Source organism: Stegastes partitus, unplaced genomic scaffold, assembly GCF_000690725.1.
Source record: "Stegastes partitus isolate 25-593 unplaced genomic scaffold, Stegastes_partitus-1.0.2 Scaffold286, whole genome shotgun sequence".
Lineage (NCBI taxonomy): Eukaryota > Metazoa > Chordata > Actinopteri > Pomacentridae > Stegastes > Stegastes partitus.
In genome coordinates, this window is record NW_007578017.1 from 169973 (window position 1) to 190754 (window position 20782).

At 44.6% G+C, this 20782-nt stretch overlaps 1 protein-coding gene across 1 annotated transcript in view; it reads right to left on the reverse strand.

Annotated features, from left to right (window-relative positions):
• The window catches only part of lrp1bb (low density lipoprotein receptor-related protein 1Bb), a 187997-nt gene that overhangs the window by 61459 nt on the left and 105756 nt on the right, over positions 1-20782 (reverse strand). The window contains exons 36-49 of the mRNA XM_008282795.1: positions 16622-16756; positions 16149-16278; positions 14739-14865; positions 14460-14611; positions 13928-14052; positions 13355-13726; positions 10518-10707; positions 8263-8467; positions 5028-5220; positions 2658-2783; positions 1564-1692; positions 1278-1397; positions 319-432; positions 1-121 (exon numbers count right to left, since the gene is read on the reverse strand). The exon at positions 1-121 is cut by the window's left edge and continues 17 nt beyond it. Coding sequence (XP_008281017.1) covers positions 1-121; positions 319-432; positions 1278-1397; positions 1564-1692; positions 2658-2783; positions 5028-5220; positions 8263-8467; positions 10518-10707; positions 13355-13726; positions 13928-14052; positions 14460-14611; positions 14739-14865; positions 16149-16278; positions 16622-16756 — 2239 coding nt within the window. The remainder of the gene's footprint in view (positions 122-318; positions 433-1277; positions 1398-1563; positions 1693-2657; positions 2784-5027; positions 5221-8262; positions 8468-10517; positions 10708-13354; positions 13727-13927; positions 14053-14459; positions 14612-14738; positions 14866-16148; positions 16279-16621; positions 16757-20782) is intronic.

The window sequence follows — 20782 nt, forward strand, 5'->3', positions numbered from 1 at the left end:
CCACAATCATTTGCCCCGTCACAGATCCAGGAGGGGTGGATGCACAGGGAGGTGGAATTGCAGCTGATGAAATCTTTTTCTTTCACCCCGAGCTTGTAAAAGTGAGAGCAGCCGGTGTGGTCTGAATACAAAACACAGCATCACAATAATTGTCTTCTCACAATGCCACTGAGCGGGAGGCGGGTGAACGGAGAGCAGCATTCAATCTGATCCCAGCCACGACCAGCAAGTTACCGGATCCGTCTGATCTGGTGGAGATGCAGCCGCGTGTACATTTTCATTCTAACGGCGACGCAAAGCAAAAGCTGAAGGACTTACTGCAGTTTTTTTCATCAGAGGCGTCGGCACAGTCGATGACCTGGTTACACCAGGCTGAGCTCGGTACACAGCTCCCATCCCTGCAAGACGACTCTGATGAGCCACATGTGACATCTGGGGAGAGAATTAGCATTTCAAAAAGACACCAGAAGAGAAACAGTACTCAGACACAGTTACAGGTACGGCCCAGAACAATAGAGCCTCTATCTGGGAGCGCTGGAAATTAGCTCCGAGTTGCAAAATGCCAGGCAGAGAAAAATTATTTTTCGAGCGTTTCGTTGTGTGTGCAGTCGGACCGGCTGAGCTATAAAAGCTGACTGAGTGCCGCGACCCTCTTAGTGGTGAGCAAGAGCAAATTACACTTAATATGCAAGATGGGGCTTCTTGGTTGTGTTGCTCATTTACTGCCCATGTTCACTTCTCTGCATTTTATTATCAGCATATAACTTACGAATGCCGTAATTAAATGTTCTAACGGCAACAGAAGAAGTTATTGTTGGTGTCATATGATGAAGAACGGGCTAATGATGACACACCACAGTGAGATGAACTCATTCCTGAAATCCCAGACTGCTGAGTTAGAAGGTCTGCATTAATTATGAACCGACTCCTCGTGGGCTCAGCGAGCTCGGTAAGAATCTATATACCTCAGTACTTTCTCCCACTATCACCAATTACAGCACGGAAATAAACGCTGTAATATCACACCCCAAATATTACCAAAATAAAAATGACTCCGGCCATAATGAAAATATTGTCCGGGCTTCAAAAAGCCGTTTTTCGGGGGGATAGAAGTTGGGAGTTTCTTTGAATTTGAACACTCTTTATGATCTTGGAGCTCATTAAACAGTGAAGGCTTAGCGCAGCATGTGGCTGCATTAATACGAGCATTTGTGTGACTGGATTCTGCCCTCGGAGGCAGGACGGGTGGAAGAGGAGATCAAACGGCCGCGACTCACTGCTACAGAAGGCTTCATCAGAGTTGTCCCCACAGTCGTCGATGCCGTCGCAGAAGCGGCCGTTGGCCACACACCGCTGGTTGTAGCACGGACGGAAGCCTTTCCGACAGCTCCTGTTGTCTGAACAAACCCAACGGCATGAACACAACGAACACAGTGATGTTTGAATGAAGGTGACATTCAGCAATCACATGGTACTTATTTATGTCTGCATTAAATAAACCAACACTCTTTTACGATGCTATGCATTCCTATTTGTAGCTTAGATCTGTGCAGCGAGCCTCACCACAGTACTGCATCTTCTCGTCTGACTTGTCTTTGCAGTGGGCGACGCCGTCACAGGTCAGCTGGTAGCTGATGCACTCTCCGTTCCCACACTCGAACTCGGTGTAGATGTTGCAGGAGGAATTTTCTGCTGCAGAAATAGACAGTGAAGGTGATTACTGTCAAAATGTCAACAGGATATTACACGAACTTCATTTACTGATAAACTCAGACGCTGCAAGTCAACACACGGCGGACTATAGATTTACTCCTGCAACCGGTTTTGGGCCAAACTTTGCAAAAGGTCATGACTGCATTTCACAACCTCATTAACTTTAACCTATTCTGATATACTAAGAATCTACAGGGCTAGACACGGTGGAGGAATACACACCAGCATTCTAGTTTTAGTGATTTCAGGCATTAAAAAATTAATTTAACGACGTCTCTGATCTCTGCTAAACTTGCAGGTTCAAGAGTTCACATCAGAAAATATCTCCCTGCTCTAGTCGCGGGTCGAACCGGGGTGTGGTGAAAACCGCCCCCCATCCTTTCACAGCCAAGCGACGATGCAGCTTTGAGTCACTTGCCATGTTCAGTCTGGCCAAGTTCCTCCCGTTTGAACAGCTCTTCCCACCATATGGTCGCCCATCGCGCCGCATTTCAGATCCACCGGCGATGTCACATTAGGAAGCAGGAAGTCCCTCCGAGGCGCTACACGTGCCACTTCAGACAGGTAGCCGCGGCAACGCTCTCTCAAATGTTTTAATTTCTTGCTGTCTGCATGAACACACGCTGCAGCTCCAGTTATTTATCTTTATTTTGCTCTTGAAACGTATTGACTGTGACTACCGGAATAATTACAAACTGACTGCTTAGTCAAACACAGAGGAGCAGCAGCTGGTTGGCGTGTGCTTGTGTACAAAGGAATCAATTCAGAAATACCAAAGGGTCACGTAGACGGCACCACAACAACGCCAAGCTGCACTTTGAATATAAACGTAGCCAAAGACACCTTTTAAAATAACCGATCCATGATTGATGTCACTACAATCGATAGCGAACGCGCTGAAGGTCACCTCGCTGTAATTAAATGTGAAGCTTCTCGTGACTTACACACGCATCTGTTGTCGTCCAGCAGCACACGTTCTCCGCGGCAGCTGCAGTTGACCCTCCCGTGTGGGGTCAGGAGACACAGGTCGCCACAGCCTCCGTTCAGGTGTCGGCACGGGGACAGCTCACCTTCAATAGCAATCAAACACAACTGATTAGGCTTTCAGCGGTCGTCGAGGGAAATTCTCCGGGGACACGCTTCCTCTTTCAGATGTCATCAGTGTGAGATGTTCAACGTGGCCCTCGAGTCATCTTCTGAGGCGTCTCTTTCCGGTTACCACGCAGCAGCCGCAGCTTTATTCATTGATTAGTTAATTTAATGTCACACTGCTTCATAGAATATCCTGTTTACAGTCATAAAACATCAAAGTCCTGAATCATTTCCTGTATAACCTCAAGGATTCAGGGTCTTTTCTTGATCACAAACACAGATATACCTGGTATAACGCACAGTGAGATGTGTTGTGTACCTGTTCCACACCGAAACAATAATAATAAGATAAATAAGAATAAGGAATAAAACCTTTACCTTTAGTCAAACAGCCCGTTTATTGTGACAGAATAATGTCATAATCCTGGTTTTTGTCATAATTCATAATGAAATTCCCCGAAATTGACTCCAGGAGTAACTTTTTGCCCGTTTAAAGTCCTGGTCAGTCGATCATTACGTCAGATTATCACATCATGGTCAGCCGTGGAAGGCTACGTGTTTGTTTGTTTGTCATTTACCTGCTCACCTGAGATCTGATCACTGAGTTATTCACACTCTGTCTGACATTAATGAGGCCACATCAGAGAGAATCACATCGTTGTAGAGCACGTCGTCACTCAGGTAGTTAATCATGAGAAGCTAATCCTATAAAAAGTCTGATTTTCTTAAATACTTTATTTCCCAAATACACACTAAATACGTCCGATACAGGCCATGTAAATCGTGTTGATCGTGACTATGGGCTAGTTTCACACCTTGCCGCCATCTTGAAGCTGATTGGAACATCCCGGATACAGTCAGAATACCATCCAGGACCGAGGGTATGATAATAAACAGGTAGTCCATATATATTTTACCCTCTTTATTAGCTGTCACTGAATGTGGATTAACTGCATTTCATAGTAAAGGCTTCTTCCCTCGCTGACTGCTAAATCCAGAGAAGAGTTTGTGCTTTCTGGATCTGACGGCGCGGCGCCGGCCCTGATCCTCGCTGTTTAGCGCTGTGATAGTTTATATGGATTTCCTCCTATAAAAATTCATTCCACGTGCAACCATAACACAGGAACGAAACAAAAGAACGGCCTGTCTAGTCCTGAGAAAAGAAAAAAAATGTGTAAAAGAAGCTTAGAAACAAGAGGCATCAATTATCAAGTGCAAGTATTCAGAGACATACGTGTCGGTTGGAGACCCTCTGCTGCTGCCTGCCCTCCAGCCATGAATATTTTATTCATGAGAGGAGGAAACATTCATCTGGTGGAGAGCTCAGGTAAACTAAATGTGTGATTATTTATAGTCAGGATATCTGCAACAAGGAAAATGCAATAAGAGCAGAAAGGATAAACTCGTTTGTTGGTCACTGCAGCTGTGGAGGTCACAGGACTCTTCACATCCCCGTCCAGCCAGAGGGACACACTTAGGCCCACATCCCTTTGTCCTACTTGGAAATTAAACTCCATACGACACTTAAGAGACTCCCTCTACAACATAAGCCACTTTTTATATTAATTACCACCGAGGCTTAAGTTTCCAGCCATTCTAAATAAGACCACTCACATTTATCAACAGCGCTGTTGCTGTAAATCAAATCGCTCGTACATGCCTTTAAATAAGCTGCATCAGTTTAAAAACTAACTTTAGGATCTATAACTTCATTAAATTTATGTTAAATGTACAAAACGTTGTTTGTTTAGTTACCTTGACTTATCATTAACAACAAACCTTTTGTTCTGTGCAAACAGCCCGTGGAAATGCATATGCAAATGAAAAATAAATACACAAATACAATCCTTTAAAAATCCTTGCTGGAATGTTTTAAGCCGATATAGTTTGTGTAATTAATTATTAAATCTCAGATGTTGATAGTGGCTCAAACAAATAAACCTGTCGGGGGACAGAACTGTATTTAGGCAGAACAAACGAGGCCAGGATGCAAACTGTGCACCAGTAAACATGTTTACCTGCAATATTCTCACTTTGCCGCAGCGCAGTGACATACATAATAATTTAGGTCTTTTGTGCTAAACTAACACTATTCATATGTGCATGCATCAGCTCCTGCACACACCAACAACCTGCTCAGCACACATCACACAAATACCTCCAGACGGCCTGCGTACGCCGGTCATGAGGTCTAACTCAGCTCCAGGTGTTCAAATACTCACAGTTGTTGGTGTCCCTGGCCACAGCGATAATCCCCATTGGCTGATGGGGTATATCTGCTCGGAGCACCTTGGTGTCGCCGCCCGTGTACTTGTTGGACCGCAGCACAGACCTGCGGGCCCAGTCGGACCAGTAGATGAAATCTGCATAGATGGCAAGCCCGTAGAAGTTTCCAGGCCCTGATTTAACTATGACCTAAAAAATGACAAAGGAGAGCGTTGTAATTAGGTCCAGGCCTATTTCTAATGCAGCCGCCCCACACAGGGGACCTCATACAGCCGTCAGTACGAACACTTCTATCCGTAAACCGCTCACAAACAGCTTTTCAAGGAGAAAGGACTGACATGATTTTGAGCACAACCTCAGGAATGAACGTGGAGACTGATGCTTCCACTCATTAATCAACAAATCACCCCTGCTGCCCACTTGACTGCTGAACCCAGATGTTGGGGGAGTAAATGACAGTGCCATTGGCAGGCAGGCAAGAATCCATCAGATGCCTCCTTCTGGGACTCTCCGGGCTTGTGGGTGGGGTGATCAGGGACTGCGGCGGCTCCGTAGCCTCAGCCATTAGTGGGACAGGCTTGTAAGCGACATCACATTAGCCCTGTGCCATAGCAGGATTAATAGGACAGGTGTTGATTAAAGGAGGCCGGCGTGTGGAAGTAACAACTGGCCATCAGACAAGTGAGAGACAGAGAAGTAAACGCCAGATGGGGTCGGGTAGAACATATTGATAGGAAATTAGATTTGGGAGACATTCGGTTAACAGCCAGCAACACGTTGCTGTTTGTGCTGAACTCGTGTTTTGTGTGAGCGGCTAAGTGGCGCATGCAGCAGCATCATCAGTCTGCAGCTATTCACATATCACACGCTAATCGCCATGTAAACAAACTCCACGGTGAAGCTTCAACGAGCCGCGGCTTTACGTGGCAACATAAACATGCCGTGAAGAGCCCTGTTGACATTGAACAGCTCTGTTTTTTTTTCTTTCTTCTTCTATTCATGGTAAAAAGCGACCATTTATTTTCCAGCTAAACATGCTGACATCTTCCCATATCATGTCCTCCGCTGGCCTTTGTGAAGCACTGCCTTCATTAATGACAAGGGTCTCCACTCGCAAAAATGGCACCGACGAGAGAGCCATAACAGCTCGTTTTTCTTTTTTCCTCGCCAACAACACTGTCGGCGTACAATGGCCCTGCCTGCAGTGAAGAGGAGCAGCGGAGCCTCAAGGATGCTCCACCAGCATCAAAGTTTACATTCACATGACTCATTACAGAACCGGAGCTCTACAGTCGGTTCTATTACACCTGTTCTAGGACCTGAGCTCCCTCTGACTCCATCATGAAACCCTGCAGCCGTGCTGATCCGGACACGTCACATGAAATAAAACAATCTGAAGACCTTAAAGGTGCCTCAAGCTTCCATCTGCTGCTGAGTGTCTTGTACACAATAAGATTTCCACAACTGCCATTTGGGTCGGTACTGAGTATGACAGTCAGCTACCTCGGTTTAATTTACACATTTTAATTGGAATGGAGAATCTGCACCCAGAGCAGTCTGACTGCAAAGCCTTCATTAGCATGACTCGACTGCAGCAAGGGCAGGTTGGGACCCAAAGGTGAAGACTTTGTGAGCCTAGTGACCCGGCTCATCAAACATATGGGTAACTAATTGAGATGGGCCAAGGTGCAGAGCTGCAGAGGTCATGTCAAGCGAAAACTCAAATCCACGGTAAAAAAAGAAAAAGGCCATGGAGTTCTGTAATCCTCGGACACAGCTGGTACGCCCCAGTTGGTATTTCATACATTATGCATGCAGCAGCTTTTATGGGCAAAATGTGAAGTCCCCTCTCTGACTTTTATTTACCTGAGTTAGGAATGACTTTTGTGATTAAGGAAACCATCTGCATCCTCAGAGGTGCAAAAAGAAAACAGTGGAGAAGTATTTCAAACCACCCACTGTACAGAAGCTCCTGTTCCAGTTTAAATAGGAAAAAAGAATGAAGCTTTACTCCAAAATACAAAAAGGACAACTTGACATTCTGTCCATGGAAACGAGCCTCATGCCAAGTGTGCATTTCCATAGACAGCTGCACCTGCTACACCTGCTACACCTGCTACACCTGCTACACCTGCGTCTATCTGGAAACAGGGAGGCATCAGAGGATTGATGCAGGCGTGTTGGAGACGGTGGAAATGATGGTCATTCAACATTCAATACGTTCAGCCCCTTTAAATACAGGACTTCTCCTAGTCATGATGCATAGACGCTTTCTGTGAGGTTTTCTTCAGACGACGCTTTGTTGCTTCAGCAACGACCAAAGATATGAACAGCACAGCTGCAAGACACAGATGAGCAGATAAACACTGTACCGCCTCAGAATGAACTACAACTCTTAGTCATTTTAAATGTTGAATTTCCTTATCAGCTCAAAGAACTACAAAAAATGCATTTAAATAATATCTGAATATATTATTTTGCACCTTCAGACGTGTTTGTCCATGAAAATAATCCCATTATGCCTTAAAAAGACCTGGACACAGGTCCCGCTTAATGAATCTGTGAAGTCCTGCTTGTGTTTCTGTCTGCAGCTCAAGCACACCAGCTCACCTGTGATTCTGCTCAAACACAGCAGAGCTACTCTGCACAGCGACAAGCAGAAATCCACTCTAAATAGGAATAACAACACCCTGTAAGCTGTTGGACCGGTTCTGTTGGTGTTCTAACACATCTGGCAGCCTGAGCCTGTGTTTCTGAGACGAGCTGAGCCACGACACTGACAGCTTATTTTGCTCTTGATGCGTCTCCCAGCATAAGAGAAAAAGCACCAAATGGCCATGACAACAGGGTGAGAAATAATAAAAAGCTTCATTTTCATCAAGGGGGTTTAGAATTAAAATATTTCCTTGGCTTCTCGGACGGCCCCTCACACTGCAGGGCCCAGCGGGTCAGCAGAACACCACACCGGCAGGGTTTGAAGAAATAAAATGATTGTGCTGTGGGAAACCAGAAATGTGCCGGTGCACCACTGAGCCGCCTGTGTTCAAGTCGCATGAATTTCAAAGCTCGTGTGGACCTTTCATTGAAACAGTGTCCAGTGGCATATTTTGGACGGCGATAGAAATATTCACATATATTTTATGACAGGAAGAGAAAGAAAAAATCAATTTCTTAAGACCAGCAACCAGAATCAATATCCTCTGCTTTGGGGGCCTTTCTTTTCATACTCACATGTCTGCTGGAACCATCGTAGTCGCATCTCTCAATCTTGCCAAGGCTTCCATCTGAGAAGTAGAGCTTCTCCGCTTTGTGGTCGATAGTCAGCCCGTTGGGCGTCAGGATGTCAGAGCTGATGACGATCCTCATGTTCTTGCCAGCCAAGGTGGACCTCATGATGCTGGGCCTCTGCTCGTTCCAGTTGGTCCAAAACATGAGGCTGAAATGTGCAGCGGACAGACGAAGCAAACGTTAAACTCTGAGCGTGCAGAGCGCGGCGCTTTCTTTCACCGTTTAGCAGCTGCCGGTGACTTAGATTCAACGTGGAGGTGTCGACGGGGACTCGCTCCCCTCTCCAAAACGAGCGCTGATAAACCTTAGTACTCCTACGAATTCCCACCTCAGCGAGAACTACAAAACAAATGAATGTCTGAAAGGGCTTTTTTTTGTACGAGCTGCTGTATAAATACGATGCAGAGAATTCTCTCCCACACAGCCGAACAGCAAACGTATTATTCACTGGAACGAACTGCTGGAGGTTTATGCAGTCACGTCAGTCAATTATCAACATCATCCCAAAGCTGCCAAGACATCATCGCCACCGCCGCCTTCGATTTTTTTTTCTGCCCTGAAGGAGTTTATCACTGATAAAGTGTTGCTCTGTTTCAATTAGATAATACGGATTAACATCATAGGTTGGGAGATAAAGGCCATTTTTCCTGTGTGAGAATATGAAAAACAGATAATACCAGCAGAGTAAATAAAAGATGTATATCTTTGTTTATATGGGATTTGCAAGATGGACTGTGCACATTTTAAATCCATAGCTATGCAGAGAAACCACTGAAATAAAGAGCTGGGTACATTTTCAAATGGTATAAAAACTTTTTCAGACCCTGGGCTCCGACTTCATAACGTAATGAAGTCGTGGAAGTCCACTCCGGTGAGATAATAAAGATTCAGGTCAGAAGTCACAACCAGGGGCTACTAATTAATCACTTGAGTTTGAATTCTAATTATCAGACAGCGGTTCTGGAGTGGGATGGATATGGTGCCAAACTGCCAAGCAAGGATAGTCTGAGGTCAAGAAATTAATTTAGTTAGTATAACAGGAGCAGTAAGATCCTCACCGCTCACAGGAACGTTTTTATATTCATGAAAATACAGGTTTGTAAATGCAATCGAAGCCGGTCGTAGCAGGAATACTGATGTGTTACTTTTTCAGCTTTAGAAAACACATTTCCCTTAAGCTTTTTTATTTTTTATTTTTTTATTCAAATTCAAAAAGTGAAACTGTTAAAATCAGGTTTTATATCTGCTGCTGCTCACAACAGATCAAAACAGTCAGACCTGAGAAGTAAAGACGCTTCACATAGCCCACAGCCAGATGCAATCAAACACCCTCCACCACATGAATTAATCAAAATTACTGCTGAAAATCAATAATTAACGCATCGCACGAGCCTTACAAAGTTCACATGTTACACATGCAAATACAGAGAACTTTCATAATAGTTGTCTAAACTAGAATGAAACAGGAGTGAAGTTCTTACAGAAAGAAGGCTAAAGGGAGACGCAGCACATACTGAAACGCCTCAGCTGAATTTTCTCCACAGATTTAGAGGTAAATTATTCCATTTGTTGGCTTCTTCTTGCTACGGCGGGCAGCAGACAATCTGTGATTTGAAGAGCTCCACCTCAGCCATAGCTTGGCTGCATATCAAAAATATAGTCCATGAATAGATTTATAGACAAGAGCAAGGATCTTAAAATTTGTCCTACAACTAATAGGAGGCCAGTGTATGGATTTTAAAACAGCAGTAATGTGATCCAGTTAAAACTCTGGCAACAACCCCCTGTATTAAGTGTAATTTATTTATAGACTTTCTGGGAAAACCTGAGAGCAGCGAATTATAGTGGTCAAGCCTATTTGCAAAAAGAAAGCACACACAAGCTTCTCTGTGTCTCACAGAGAGGAATAAAAGGCATGTGGATTGTAACGGTGTCAGATATTCTGTTGAAGCATGAAACAGAACCACAGTGTTCTGGTTTCACTCTGACACTAAATAATGTGGATTAACAGATACGTAGAGTACGGCATCGTCGGCATAACGAAGAACGCTAACACCATGGTTGGCTACGGTAATGAGAGGGCGTATTTCAACCTAGAAATAGAAATGTTGAGTCACAGAATCAAAGACAGAAGTTTTTGGGATTCGCTGACTGAAAGCGTCTGAATGTACATTTCAGGACAAACACAAGCTACTGACTTCTGACACTCGTCCAGCGCCAGGACGTGCGGATGATCCTCCTCCGAAAGCGTGACCACAGCCTGCCTGCCGAAGGCGCCGACCCGTGTCTGGTCCACCGTCTGTCTGGTGATGGTGGATGTAGTGGAGCTGGTCCAGTACAAGGTGTCCCAGGCCCGGTGGTACGCCAGACCCTCCACCGAACCCACGTCTAGCACCAAAGACACATTAGATTACTGCTCATGGTCCAACCAAGTCACACACAGTACAACAAAAAACCCATACGAGCCTGAGGGACGCTCGTGTTTGAAGCTTCTGACGAGAACTGAATGAGGAGAATAGATTTGTCTTTTTAGTCGACGTTACAAGTTGTGACGGCAGCAAAGTGAGTCCATCCTTGAAACAAGAGGATACACATGAGGAATAATCTAATTTCCGAGAAAGTAGCTAAAACTATTTCTCTCTGTTTTCAGTTTTGCATCAGAGGTTCATGAAGTCCATCGATGTTTCGTTGTGTACCCATGATTTCACATTTCCAGATATCCGCCGCCATCATCTGGGACCACTAAACTCCTCCAAGTTGTCTGTCGTGTATATTTAGGTAAAAAATATTGACTTTGCTCGTAACAGATGGCGGGCTCCAATTGTGTTAGGATTGGGATTGTGTTTCCGCGGTGATTGACAGGGAAATAACTTCACGCCTCACTACGCCGGACAGACAGCTATTTGTTGATGCAACAGTCACTCAGGAACCGAATGTGTTTTCGTCGCGAGCCAATTTCCTAAACACGGAATATGAAAAGGCCTCTGCAGCCCCTTATGTTATTGCGTGAATGTGAGTGACAGCGAGGGAACCTCAGGAGAGAGACAATGATCGCGGACAGAAGATCCGGCCACATTCATGTTTTATTACTGCTGTGTTTTTTGTGTTGCTGTGGATTCATAAATTACCTATTGGATATGACTTCCACACTTCCAATATTACGCAAACTCAGGAATAGAAGGGTCAGAATGAGCTGACATGTACTCTTATACTCTTACACGGATATGAGTACTGGTCCCTATAGACTACCAGGGGGTATTTGTGGATGCTTATTACCCACATGCACATATATCTGTATATGTTTTGGTATTTGTGTGTATTAACGTGTTTGTTATATTCTATGATAAAACCACAGACTGTCTTTCTTCATTTAGAGCCAAATCATCTCTCCTTGTTTTAATAAAAGCATCCATAACATTAAGACAACAGAAGTATAATTAATCAAATATCAGTGTCCTAATACAACATCTGTGTCCAAACATTTGGGAAATCAGATCCTGTTTTGTCCCTCGAGCATTTCTGCTTTTATCTGTCGGTACCGTTTCTAATTTGTCTAAATGCTGAACATGTGGCCAACGCTGGATAATTTGGCTGTAACCCCGTATCTAAGAAGCCATAAACCATACCCTAGAATACTTAAGACTCTACCTGAGTCAGCCGACCGCTAATTAATAGTTTGCAATAAAAGCCGTCTGGCAGCTTGGAGTTTCTCACAAATTGTTGGCCAGGCGAGGGAGTAATTAATGGGGGACACAGAGTTTAATTAGGGAAATATGGATGATTAACATCTTCACCTTTCCTCAATGACAGGATTCAGGCAGAAACTTTTAGAAGAAAGGAAAAGACAGCGTTGATTTTAAATACAGTCGAGGGTCAGACGCTGCCTGAAGCTGTTGATTTCATCAGAATGAGAACAGACCACATAGATGTGCTGCTTTTATTAGCCTAATTAAAAACTAGGAGGGACATAAATTACCAGCAGCTTTATGCACTGTATCTCCACACAAACAATTAGCTGCCCATCTCTTAAAACTATTCACATCTGACGTGTATTACCAATTCAAAAAATGTAAATTGCACAGAAACGAATCCTTTGCACCACTTTGGTTTTGCATTTCACGAGTGCTAAGGTGTGAAGGACACTTACAGCTCCTGACAGATGGTTCCTGATAACGCTTGTTCATTTCTCGAAGATAAATTAATAAGCAGAAAGCTCCCTCAGCGGGGGGGCCGAGGATGGGTCGGGGGATGGGTGAGAGTGGATCAGTAACACTCAGCCGGGCTCCCGGTGTGAGGAGGAGGAGGTGGGAAGCTGCTGAGCTCTGCTCCCAGTGGAAACTTCACAGAATGGCAGAGAATGCTAGCCGTGCAGAACAGAGACTTTTGCTGTTCATCTGACTCCAGTCATGCTTATCAAGACAGGACTGACGGAGCTTTAGTGAGCAGCAGAGCGGGATCGCTCCTCATTCAGCTGGTGGCAGTCAGCAAGCAGAAAGCTTTCAAACAGAGGTGCAACACTACACTGGCTTACAATGAAATGGCCTCTTTACAGGCGTAAAAGGATTAAAAAATTACAGAGCAGAGGAGAAAATGCCGCTCATAGATGCTAGTCATGCTATACTGTAATCTGAACACTGCTACTGCACAAGACACAAGTTAGCAGCGCTCACAGTCCAGCACTCAGTCAATAAGGTCACACATAAGTCAGAATACATTAGACTTTAGAAGAGAGTGTAAAAATATGCAGTTATGTGCATAATCGCAAGTGAAATGTGAGCGTTGCAAAACCATGCATTCATTAACAAGGAGGCACAGCTTCTGCATGACGGGCATATCAAACACACGTCTGAAAAAACACGCAAAGTGTCGACATGGTGCAACACATATCATTAATCCTCCAGCACATTGTACCGAACCACAGGGCTCACAGCGCAGGGCGGCTAAAGGTCTAAAGGAGTCTGTGTGTGTGTGTGTTTTATTACATAACAACATTGAAATAAAGCAGGAACATCGTGGGAATGTGAAATGCACTTACTTTCTGCAAAAACACTTCTTCCTGTCCAGTCGTCATTAATAATCTGGATATTTCCAAAGTGGATGTCACTGAAAAAGATGCGGTTGGTCCCGGCCGTCTTCTGACCGTAGTCAAATGCGAGCGCCACAATGTTCTTAAAAAAAGCCGGATTTTCAAAAGGCTGGAGAGGCGAGTTGAGGTCATTTTCATCTGAAAGGTGGATGCTTTTCAGAATAGTCCTTTCAGAGTAGAGTAGGTAACCTTCATAGCGCTCGCAGGCGAAGCCATCCTCTGCCAAGCGGCCGTGGGCACAGGAGCAGGTCCGGCGACCGCTGCCCAGGTGGAAGCACAGCTGCTGGCAGCCTCCATTACTCCTGGCACAGGGGTTGGTGCCTTCAAAACACAACACATGTTCAGTTACTGGTCTGCTTCAGGTTCTGCTCCGTGCAATCGTGTTTAAATTCACCCGACTACACACGGCAGCTGAGGGTCATACAAGCAGCGTAGCAGCCGCGTAGGAAAAGAGTTTCTGAAAATGTATTACAGGTACAACTGTAGCAGTGAAAGGCACAGTGGGAAAGGTGAAGGCAAAACCTTTTTCTCTGCCTCTGTTGAACACTGTCACATCCTTCAGATTGACCCCGAGACCACTCCTCATCGTCACAGCCTCACTGGTGTCGGTCTTGAAGCCTCGCCTGATTGAACCATTGGAGTGAGCCCTGAGCAGCACCAGGAGAGAAACGGGGGCAAAATAAGTGCTTCAGGTTTCAGAGGAGAACACTGCATTGTGACTTATAGGGACTAAGTTAGACAGAGATACTGCGAGGAATAATAATTTAATCTGACAATACTAAAGCAACATCCAGGACTGCAGTCATCCAGGCGTGAAACAGCTGAAGTTGTTGCAGATAAAAACACACCAAAGCTTTCTTTACATTGCTATATCCTGAACTTTGTCTGGAGCATTCAGAAGAAGTAGGTGTTAACTATCACTGAGAAGAAGAACTGCTGTTCCTGTGTGTTGTATTTTCACATGAGACCTTTTAAGGAAACGGTTAATGCCAGGTTACAGTCGAGGCTCTGCAGGCCGGTGCTTGTGTATGCATTTAAGGAAATAATAAATTACCTGTCAGACCAGTAGATGTAAGGCCCAAACACAGCCACTGAGAAGAGGTCCACGTTGGCCACTGACAGTACAATCTCCCGGCTCTCACCTGTCTCAAGGTTGATCCTCTCGATCTTATCCGTGCGCGCGTCGCACCAATATAATGTATTTTCCTGGAAGGTAATTTTAAAATTCATATCAGAAACCGAACCTCTGAGGCGTCGTCACATTCCAGCTACAAAGAGCAAGATGAGGCAGGAAGTGCAGCGTATGGAGGTGGAGCGGTGCTGGACCAGGTACCTCGTAGTCGATGGAAATCCCATTGGGCCACATGATGCCCGAGTTAACCAGGGTAACTTGGTCTGAACCGTCCAGGCGGGAGCGGCCAATGCAGGGGTTCTGGCCCCATTCGGTCCAGAAGAGATACCTGAACAACATAACAACAGTTGACATTCATTTTCAGCAATAACCAGCCTTAACATACACTTTTTCCAATGCTTCTGTACATTTAGTTGGGTCAAGATGTTCCTCAGTTGAACGATACTGTCAGTGAAGGATATCAGTATCTGGAACGACCAACCAGTCAGTCAGAGCTGATGAAGCCTCATGGATGAAGGTGGAACATCTTCAAGGAACTCAACTACCTCAGATGACAGAAACACTAAAGTGAGTCTGGGTCACTAAGGAACACTGAACTCATCGTCATGTTCCTGAGATGTTCCCTGTATGAGACAACCTCTGCTTTGTGGTGTGGCTACCATGCTGGAAGTAGTCATGAGAAGATAGACTGTGGCTATAAAGGGATGTAAATGGTCAACAATAATTCGTATATAGGCTGTGACACTGAAATGATGATTGGTATCAGTGTTCTCAACATGTGCCAAGACGACATTCCCTCCACCGTAACACCACCACCACCACCACCACCACCACCAGGCTGGGTGTCTGAAGTAGGGCGGGTTGGATCCATGGATTCATGCTGCTGGGATCTACCACATCTTTGCTTCACCAGACATTCATCAGATCAGATTGTGTTTGTAAAGTTTTGAGCCGTGCCGTCTTGGTGAGCCGGACCTCACAGAAGACTTCTGTTCATGGTGACATCAGACCTGGTTTTCTTGCAGCCCGACTGCTTCAATGTTCAACATGTTGCTCACGCTGAGAAGCTTTTCTGCTCACGGCGGTTGTAAAGAGCAGTCATCAGAGTGGCTGTGGCCTTTCTGTCAGCTCCAACCAGGCTGGCCGTTCTCCTCTGACCTATCTCACGACCAGCGTTTCTCAGTTTTAGAAATACTAAACTCAGCCTGTCGATAATCGATCAAAGTCACCATGACCACATTTTCTGACGCCTGTCTGATGTTTGATGTGAACCTAATTGAGGTTCCTGACTCATGTCTGCAATATTTAATGGATTTCGCTGCTGCCACATGATTGACTGGTTGGCTAATTGCATAAATAAGCAGGTGTAGTGCTAAATTGCTCTGTGAATGACAAGTCGATATTGGTCAATAGGGCAATTACCTCTGGTTTGGTTGTTGTTGGACAAACGTTACGCAAAAGTTCAGGCAAAAACAAAATGTATTAAAAGTGTCTTCTGTCTGACGGTAAATGCTTTTTAAATCGAAGGGATGCTACTGATTGCAGGAAACACTGCGTAGATGTAGTGAGAACAAAAACATGAAAAGACGAGGGGAAAAAGACGCTCCCTACCCCTTGTGTGGATGTACAGCGATGGCCCGAGGCTGATCCAGTCCTTCAGATATGACCACGGAGCGGTATGCACCGTTCAGACGGGAGATTTCTATTAGATTGAAACCGTGGTCCGTCCAATATAGGTTGCCTGTGCAGAAAGAAGCAATAGGAAGGAGGGTAAATACAGCAGAGGTTTATTGATCCTCCAGGGCACAAGCTGCACCACAAGTTTCTATCATGAACTCACAAATACAGTACATCAAAACTAATTCTGCACATGTATTTGTGTTGTGACAGATCTGACCGTTTATGGAGGATATCCAACTTTTGCACAAAGGCGTAATATGTTTCGGCAGTCCAGATCAAAACAAAGACATCTACTCAATGCCACAACCAGAGGCATTGCACCCAAAGTGAGAATTTTCAACAATCAATAGCAATTGGACAGCCTGCGGTAATAACTCCAGGGCCTGGGGAGCCACAGCACTAACCGGCAATCCAGTCAACAGCGATGCCTTCCACTCGGCTGATGCCAGTAGTAATGATGTCCTCCCTCCAGGTCTGGTCACGTTTGGCACGAGATATTCGGTTCAGCCCCATGTCTGTCCAGTACACGGTGTCATTTCCTGCAAAACACACCAGTGCAGTTAATGACGAGAGAGAACGGATGATGAATGCCACTGCCACAAAAGTATTTATGCCCTCAAACAAAGCAGCTCATGAAAGCACATTTTACTGCAGCACGCTCCATTTCACCAGATGTTGTGTGCCGCTATAAAGCACGACGGCGAAAATACCTGCGCTTCAGACACGGCGCTTTGATGACATACAGGCCTTGGACAGGAACGGCAGTCAGTGGCCAAATTTAACAGGGCAGTATATCGCTTCATGCAAAACATGATGTTGGTAAAACTGTTATGGAGCTTTTTATGATTTCACTGCCCTGTTACATAAGCACATAAAATAGTATGTAATTTCCTTTATGGCGCCGTCTTCGAGTGCATCTTCTGGTGTCAGTTTGGTTCTGTGCAGGTTGTTAGGAGGTGAGACGGCGCTACCTGTTTAATTGCACCTTCCAACGCTAGCTGTCATCACACCCCGTTAGCATGTAGACGACATGTGACAGGATACAGCTGCAGGGCGTTCATCTGCTCCGCTCTGCCTACCTGGCTTCATTAACCACATCCAAAGTATATGTGTGAGCTACAAGTTGCTTCTCTTGGGCTTATACATTTACATGTTCACCTCCTAAAGTATTAAATGTGAGGACCACTGTCAATCTGTTTCTGTAACTTGGGAAAATCTAAATCTTGTGGTCAAAGTTTAGAATTGCTAATGACATTTGAAGTCTATACAGAAGCTCCAACCAGGTAAAGTATACGTGAATACTTTGGGCACTCTCACCCCTTGGAGGTGATATATACAGAAAACAGCCATCTGATGCCACTAGCTAACATTACTTATTTAACTCCAGCAGCCCTGGGCTACTTCCAGGCTAATTTCATGACCTTTACATCACTACATGAGGGCGAGACACAGAGGTTGTGTGTTGTTTTTGTCAGAACAGCCTAAACTATTCAGACTATCCATCATCTGATATGATTATGCTTAATTATCATATATAAGCCTTTACACACAGTTGAGAAAAAGTTAGAGGTATCTGTATATAATTGTGTGTCTGGAATCTGGAAATATCAAATGATGGGATGCTGCATGACTGAGAAATTGGCGGGGGAAAAAAAAGTGCTCAGTGCCTAATGGATGTAAATACGATTCATGTCACGTCCCCCACTTTGCTTCAGGCACCCCGGAGTCTGGGATCACCTCTGCTGGCGTGAGCTCGTCTTGTAGCTACAACTTTTTATTCATTGCAATAAAAAAAAACAAAAACAAATCCATCATTTTGTGTTTTTCTTAAAAGCGGGATGTGATATCAGTCCTATGAAGGAGGAGATGCAGCAATTTGCCACCGTTTCAAAACTTGGATAATATTTTGGCACAAAGAGAAACGACTTGTAGCATCAAGGAGGTGAAGTCGTGCTGCTGATCCTGATGGTCTGCACTACAGAATGATGGGGGGATTCAGCGGTGAAGCACGGTGAAGACATCAGTAGAGACGTTATTATTATGTCGATATGTACAAATAAAACCAGCATAATTACAGAGCCGTGGCTCTGCTCTTACTGTATACTAACATCACATTCACAGACACACGATGAGCGTCGTTGGAACGGTCAAGTCATGCCAGTTTCATTGGATATGCAACACACCAATAAACACTTCCACAGCAATTCACTTGAGAAGTAGGAATTTAGATGCAAAGTGCATCAGTTTTCTGGAAACTATGAATATTTGTACTAAAATCGTGTCTGCATCTATCTCAGGTTGAGATATTTTACAGGATAAGCCGAACACTGACCTGCTGATGGCGCTAGAGTGATAACTAGTCATTGTGGTTCATCCTCTGGTCACCAGATGTTTGCTACCAAGCTTCATGTTTGTTATTCCACCAGTTCTTCAGTCTGGACTGAAGTTTAACCAACTATGACTAAAACCAAAATGACCTCTAGTCGCCATGTAAATACTTTTGGCTTCATCTGATCTATCAGCAGATGAGGACCTGCAACGAGACACTCTAATAAGCAAACTGAATTCCATCTGTGGTCTTCACAGCATTGAACAACAATGTCGATATGTCCTCAGACTGTGTTTTGGACCATGTCCTGGTTTTGTTTTCTCCCTATAGGAGGTATTGGTCAGTAGATAATCGTCTCTTGTGGAGTTCTCTGCACCTTTCAGTTGGTTGATAATAATACACCAGTTTCAGTGACATCTTCAGTAAATGTTCTCTTCCTACGTCCAGCACATTTCACTTCCCGTTACATCGTGTATAACTGTGTTTGTGACCAATAAAAGACCTTGAACCTCTTCCTGCTGTGGAGGAAAAATGACCTCCTCTCATGGAGATAAGATTCTAGAGATGGTTCTGAACCTTCCCCTGAGCTCCTCTGGTTGACCTCCTCATGTCACAGTAGTATCTGTAACACATGTGGACTAATCTGCAGATCTTCTGTAGATTCCTGACCTCATGCAGATCTACTGTAGGAGGACATGCAGCACTTCCTGTACCTCTCAAGGTGCTGGACTACCTTTGTTTTCCTCTCACCCATAAATCTAGATGTGGCTCCCACTGAAGGAGGATATAAGACTGAAGGTGTGAGAGGAATCCTCAGAGCTGATGCTGGCATCGTGTGAACCGCTGCTCTGTTGGAGTCGCCTCTCCTGAATTCATTCACCTCATTTCAACCTGAGTCTCTGCTGTGTCTCATCCTACATCAACCTCTTCCAGAATTCCACAACACCTACCGTCCCATACCGTCGTTTATAGAGGCCTACATAAGAGAGCCACAGAATGCATGTGTAATTATCCAAACATGTAATTTTTATCTGCTGTTTTTCTTAATATAATTTGCTGCCAATGTGCGTCTATAAACACGTGTACTATTGGTGTTATCAGCTTTTGTTATCACGCTTCAGCAACCTCTTACATGTTAGACGCTGCTAGCCAGTCGTATTATCACAGCATTTGTCAGCGTAATAAACTCATCACTTTTGTCATATATCATCACATGCAAAAGGAAACATGTAAGAAATGACAGTATAAGCTGTGGGATTCCTGCCCGGCGACGGCTACGGTTCCTTCATTTTGGCCGCAGCTTTGCATTCGGATTGTTCAGAGGTTTGTGAGGTAATAGTGGGATGATATTCATGCAGAGGTTCTCCTGTAATGTGAACTTATTACTCTTTCATCTGCGCCTCACTCCACACGCTCACAGACCATTATTCAAAAAATGTATGAAGCAGTGTACAACAAAGGGCTTCTCTTCCTCCTTCCTGCTTTAAGATTCAGACGGTTTGTGAGGCAGCAGGAAGGAAGAAGAGGTGCACCGTGCTGTATGGTGTAACTTAGCTAAATTAGTAACCGTTAACTAGTCACTGAGGTACGGTTACGAGTCGTGTACGTCCATGTTTCTGACTTGACATTCGGAGGCCCATCAGAGAACAGCCTCTCCATGTCCGTGACCCTTTGGGGATCCTGAACCTCGACATTAAATCATCCAGCTGAGAGGATGTCGAAGCTTCACGTACGTTTCTTCACAACCGAATGCCTGAATGAGCATTTAAAGCCAAACGATGCACCTTTCATCAGCACAAACTGTAAATCTGCCAAAATATCCGTTCATATCGACGGCCAATTCACACATTTTGTCTTCTTTAAAAAGGCCGGGATGATCACTTCTCATGTGCGCTGGCAGAGGCGTACTGACATATATGTCCCCCAGCAACGAGGGCTGAACAAATGTTCCAGAGTAATTGTTTGGTAGCCATTATAAAACATTAAAAGAACAAAGAGGAAGGCGACGACAGCAAATATGTCAGGGGGAAGTGAAAAAGCTGTCACCAGCTGGAGGGTTGAAAATTACTGTACAAGTGAAAAGAAATGACTGAGGTCAGCAGGCCAACATTAAATGATGGACAGAAGCAGAACAACAGCTGGTTTGGCATCTATCGCTAAAACTAGCTTATCGTCCTGAAGGGGCCCTTTGGAGGAGACTTTACATTTCATCATTTTGTCATTGCTGTTTGTGGCC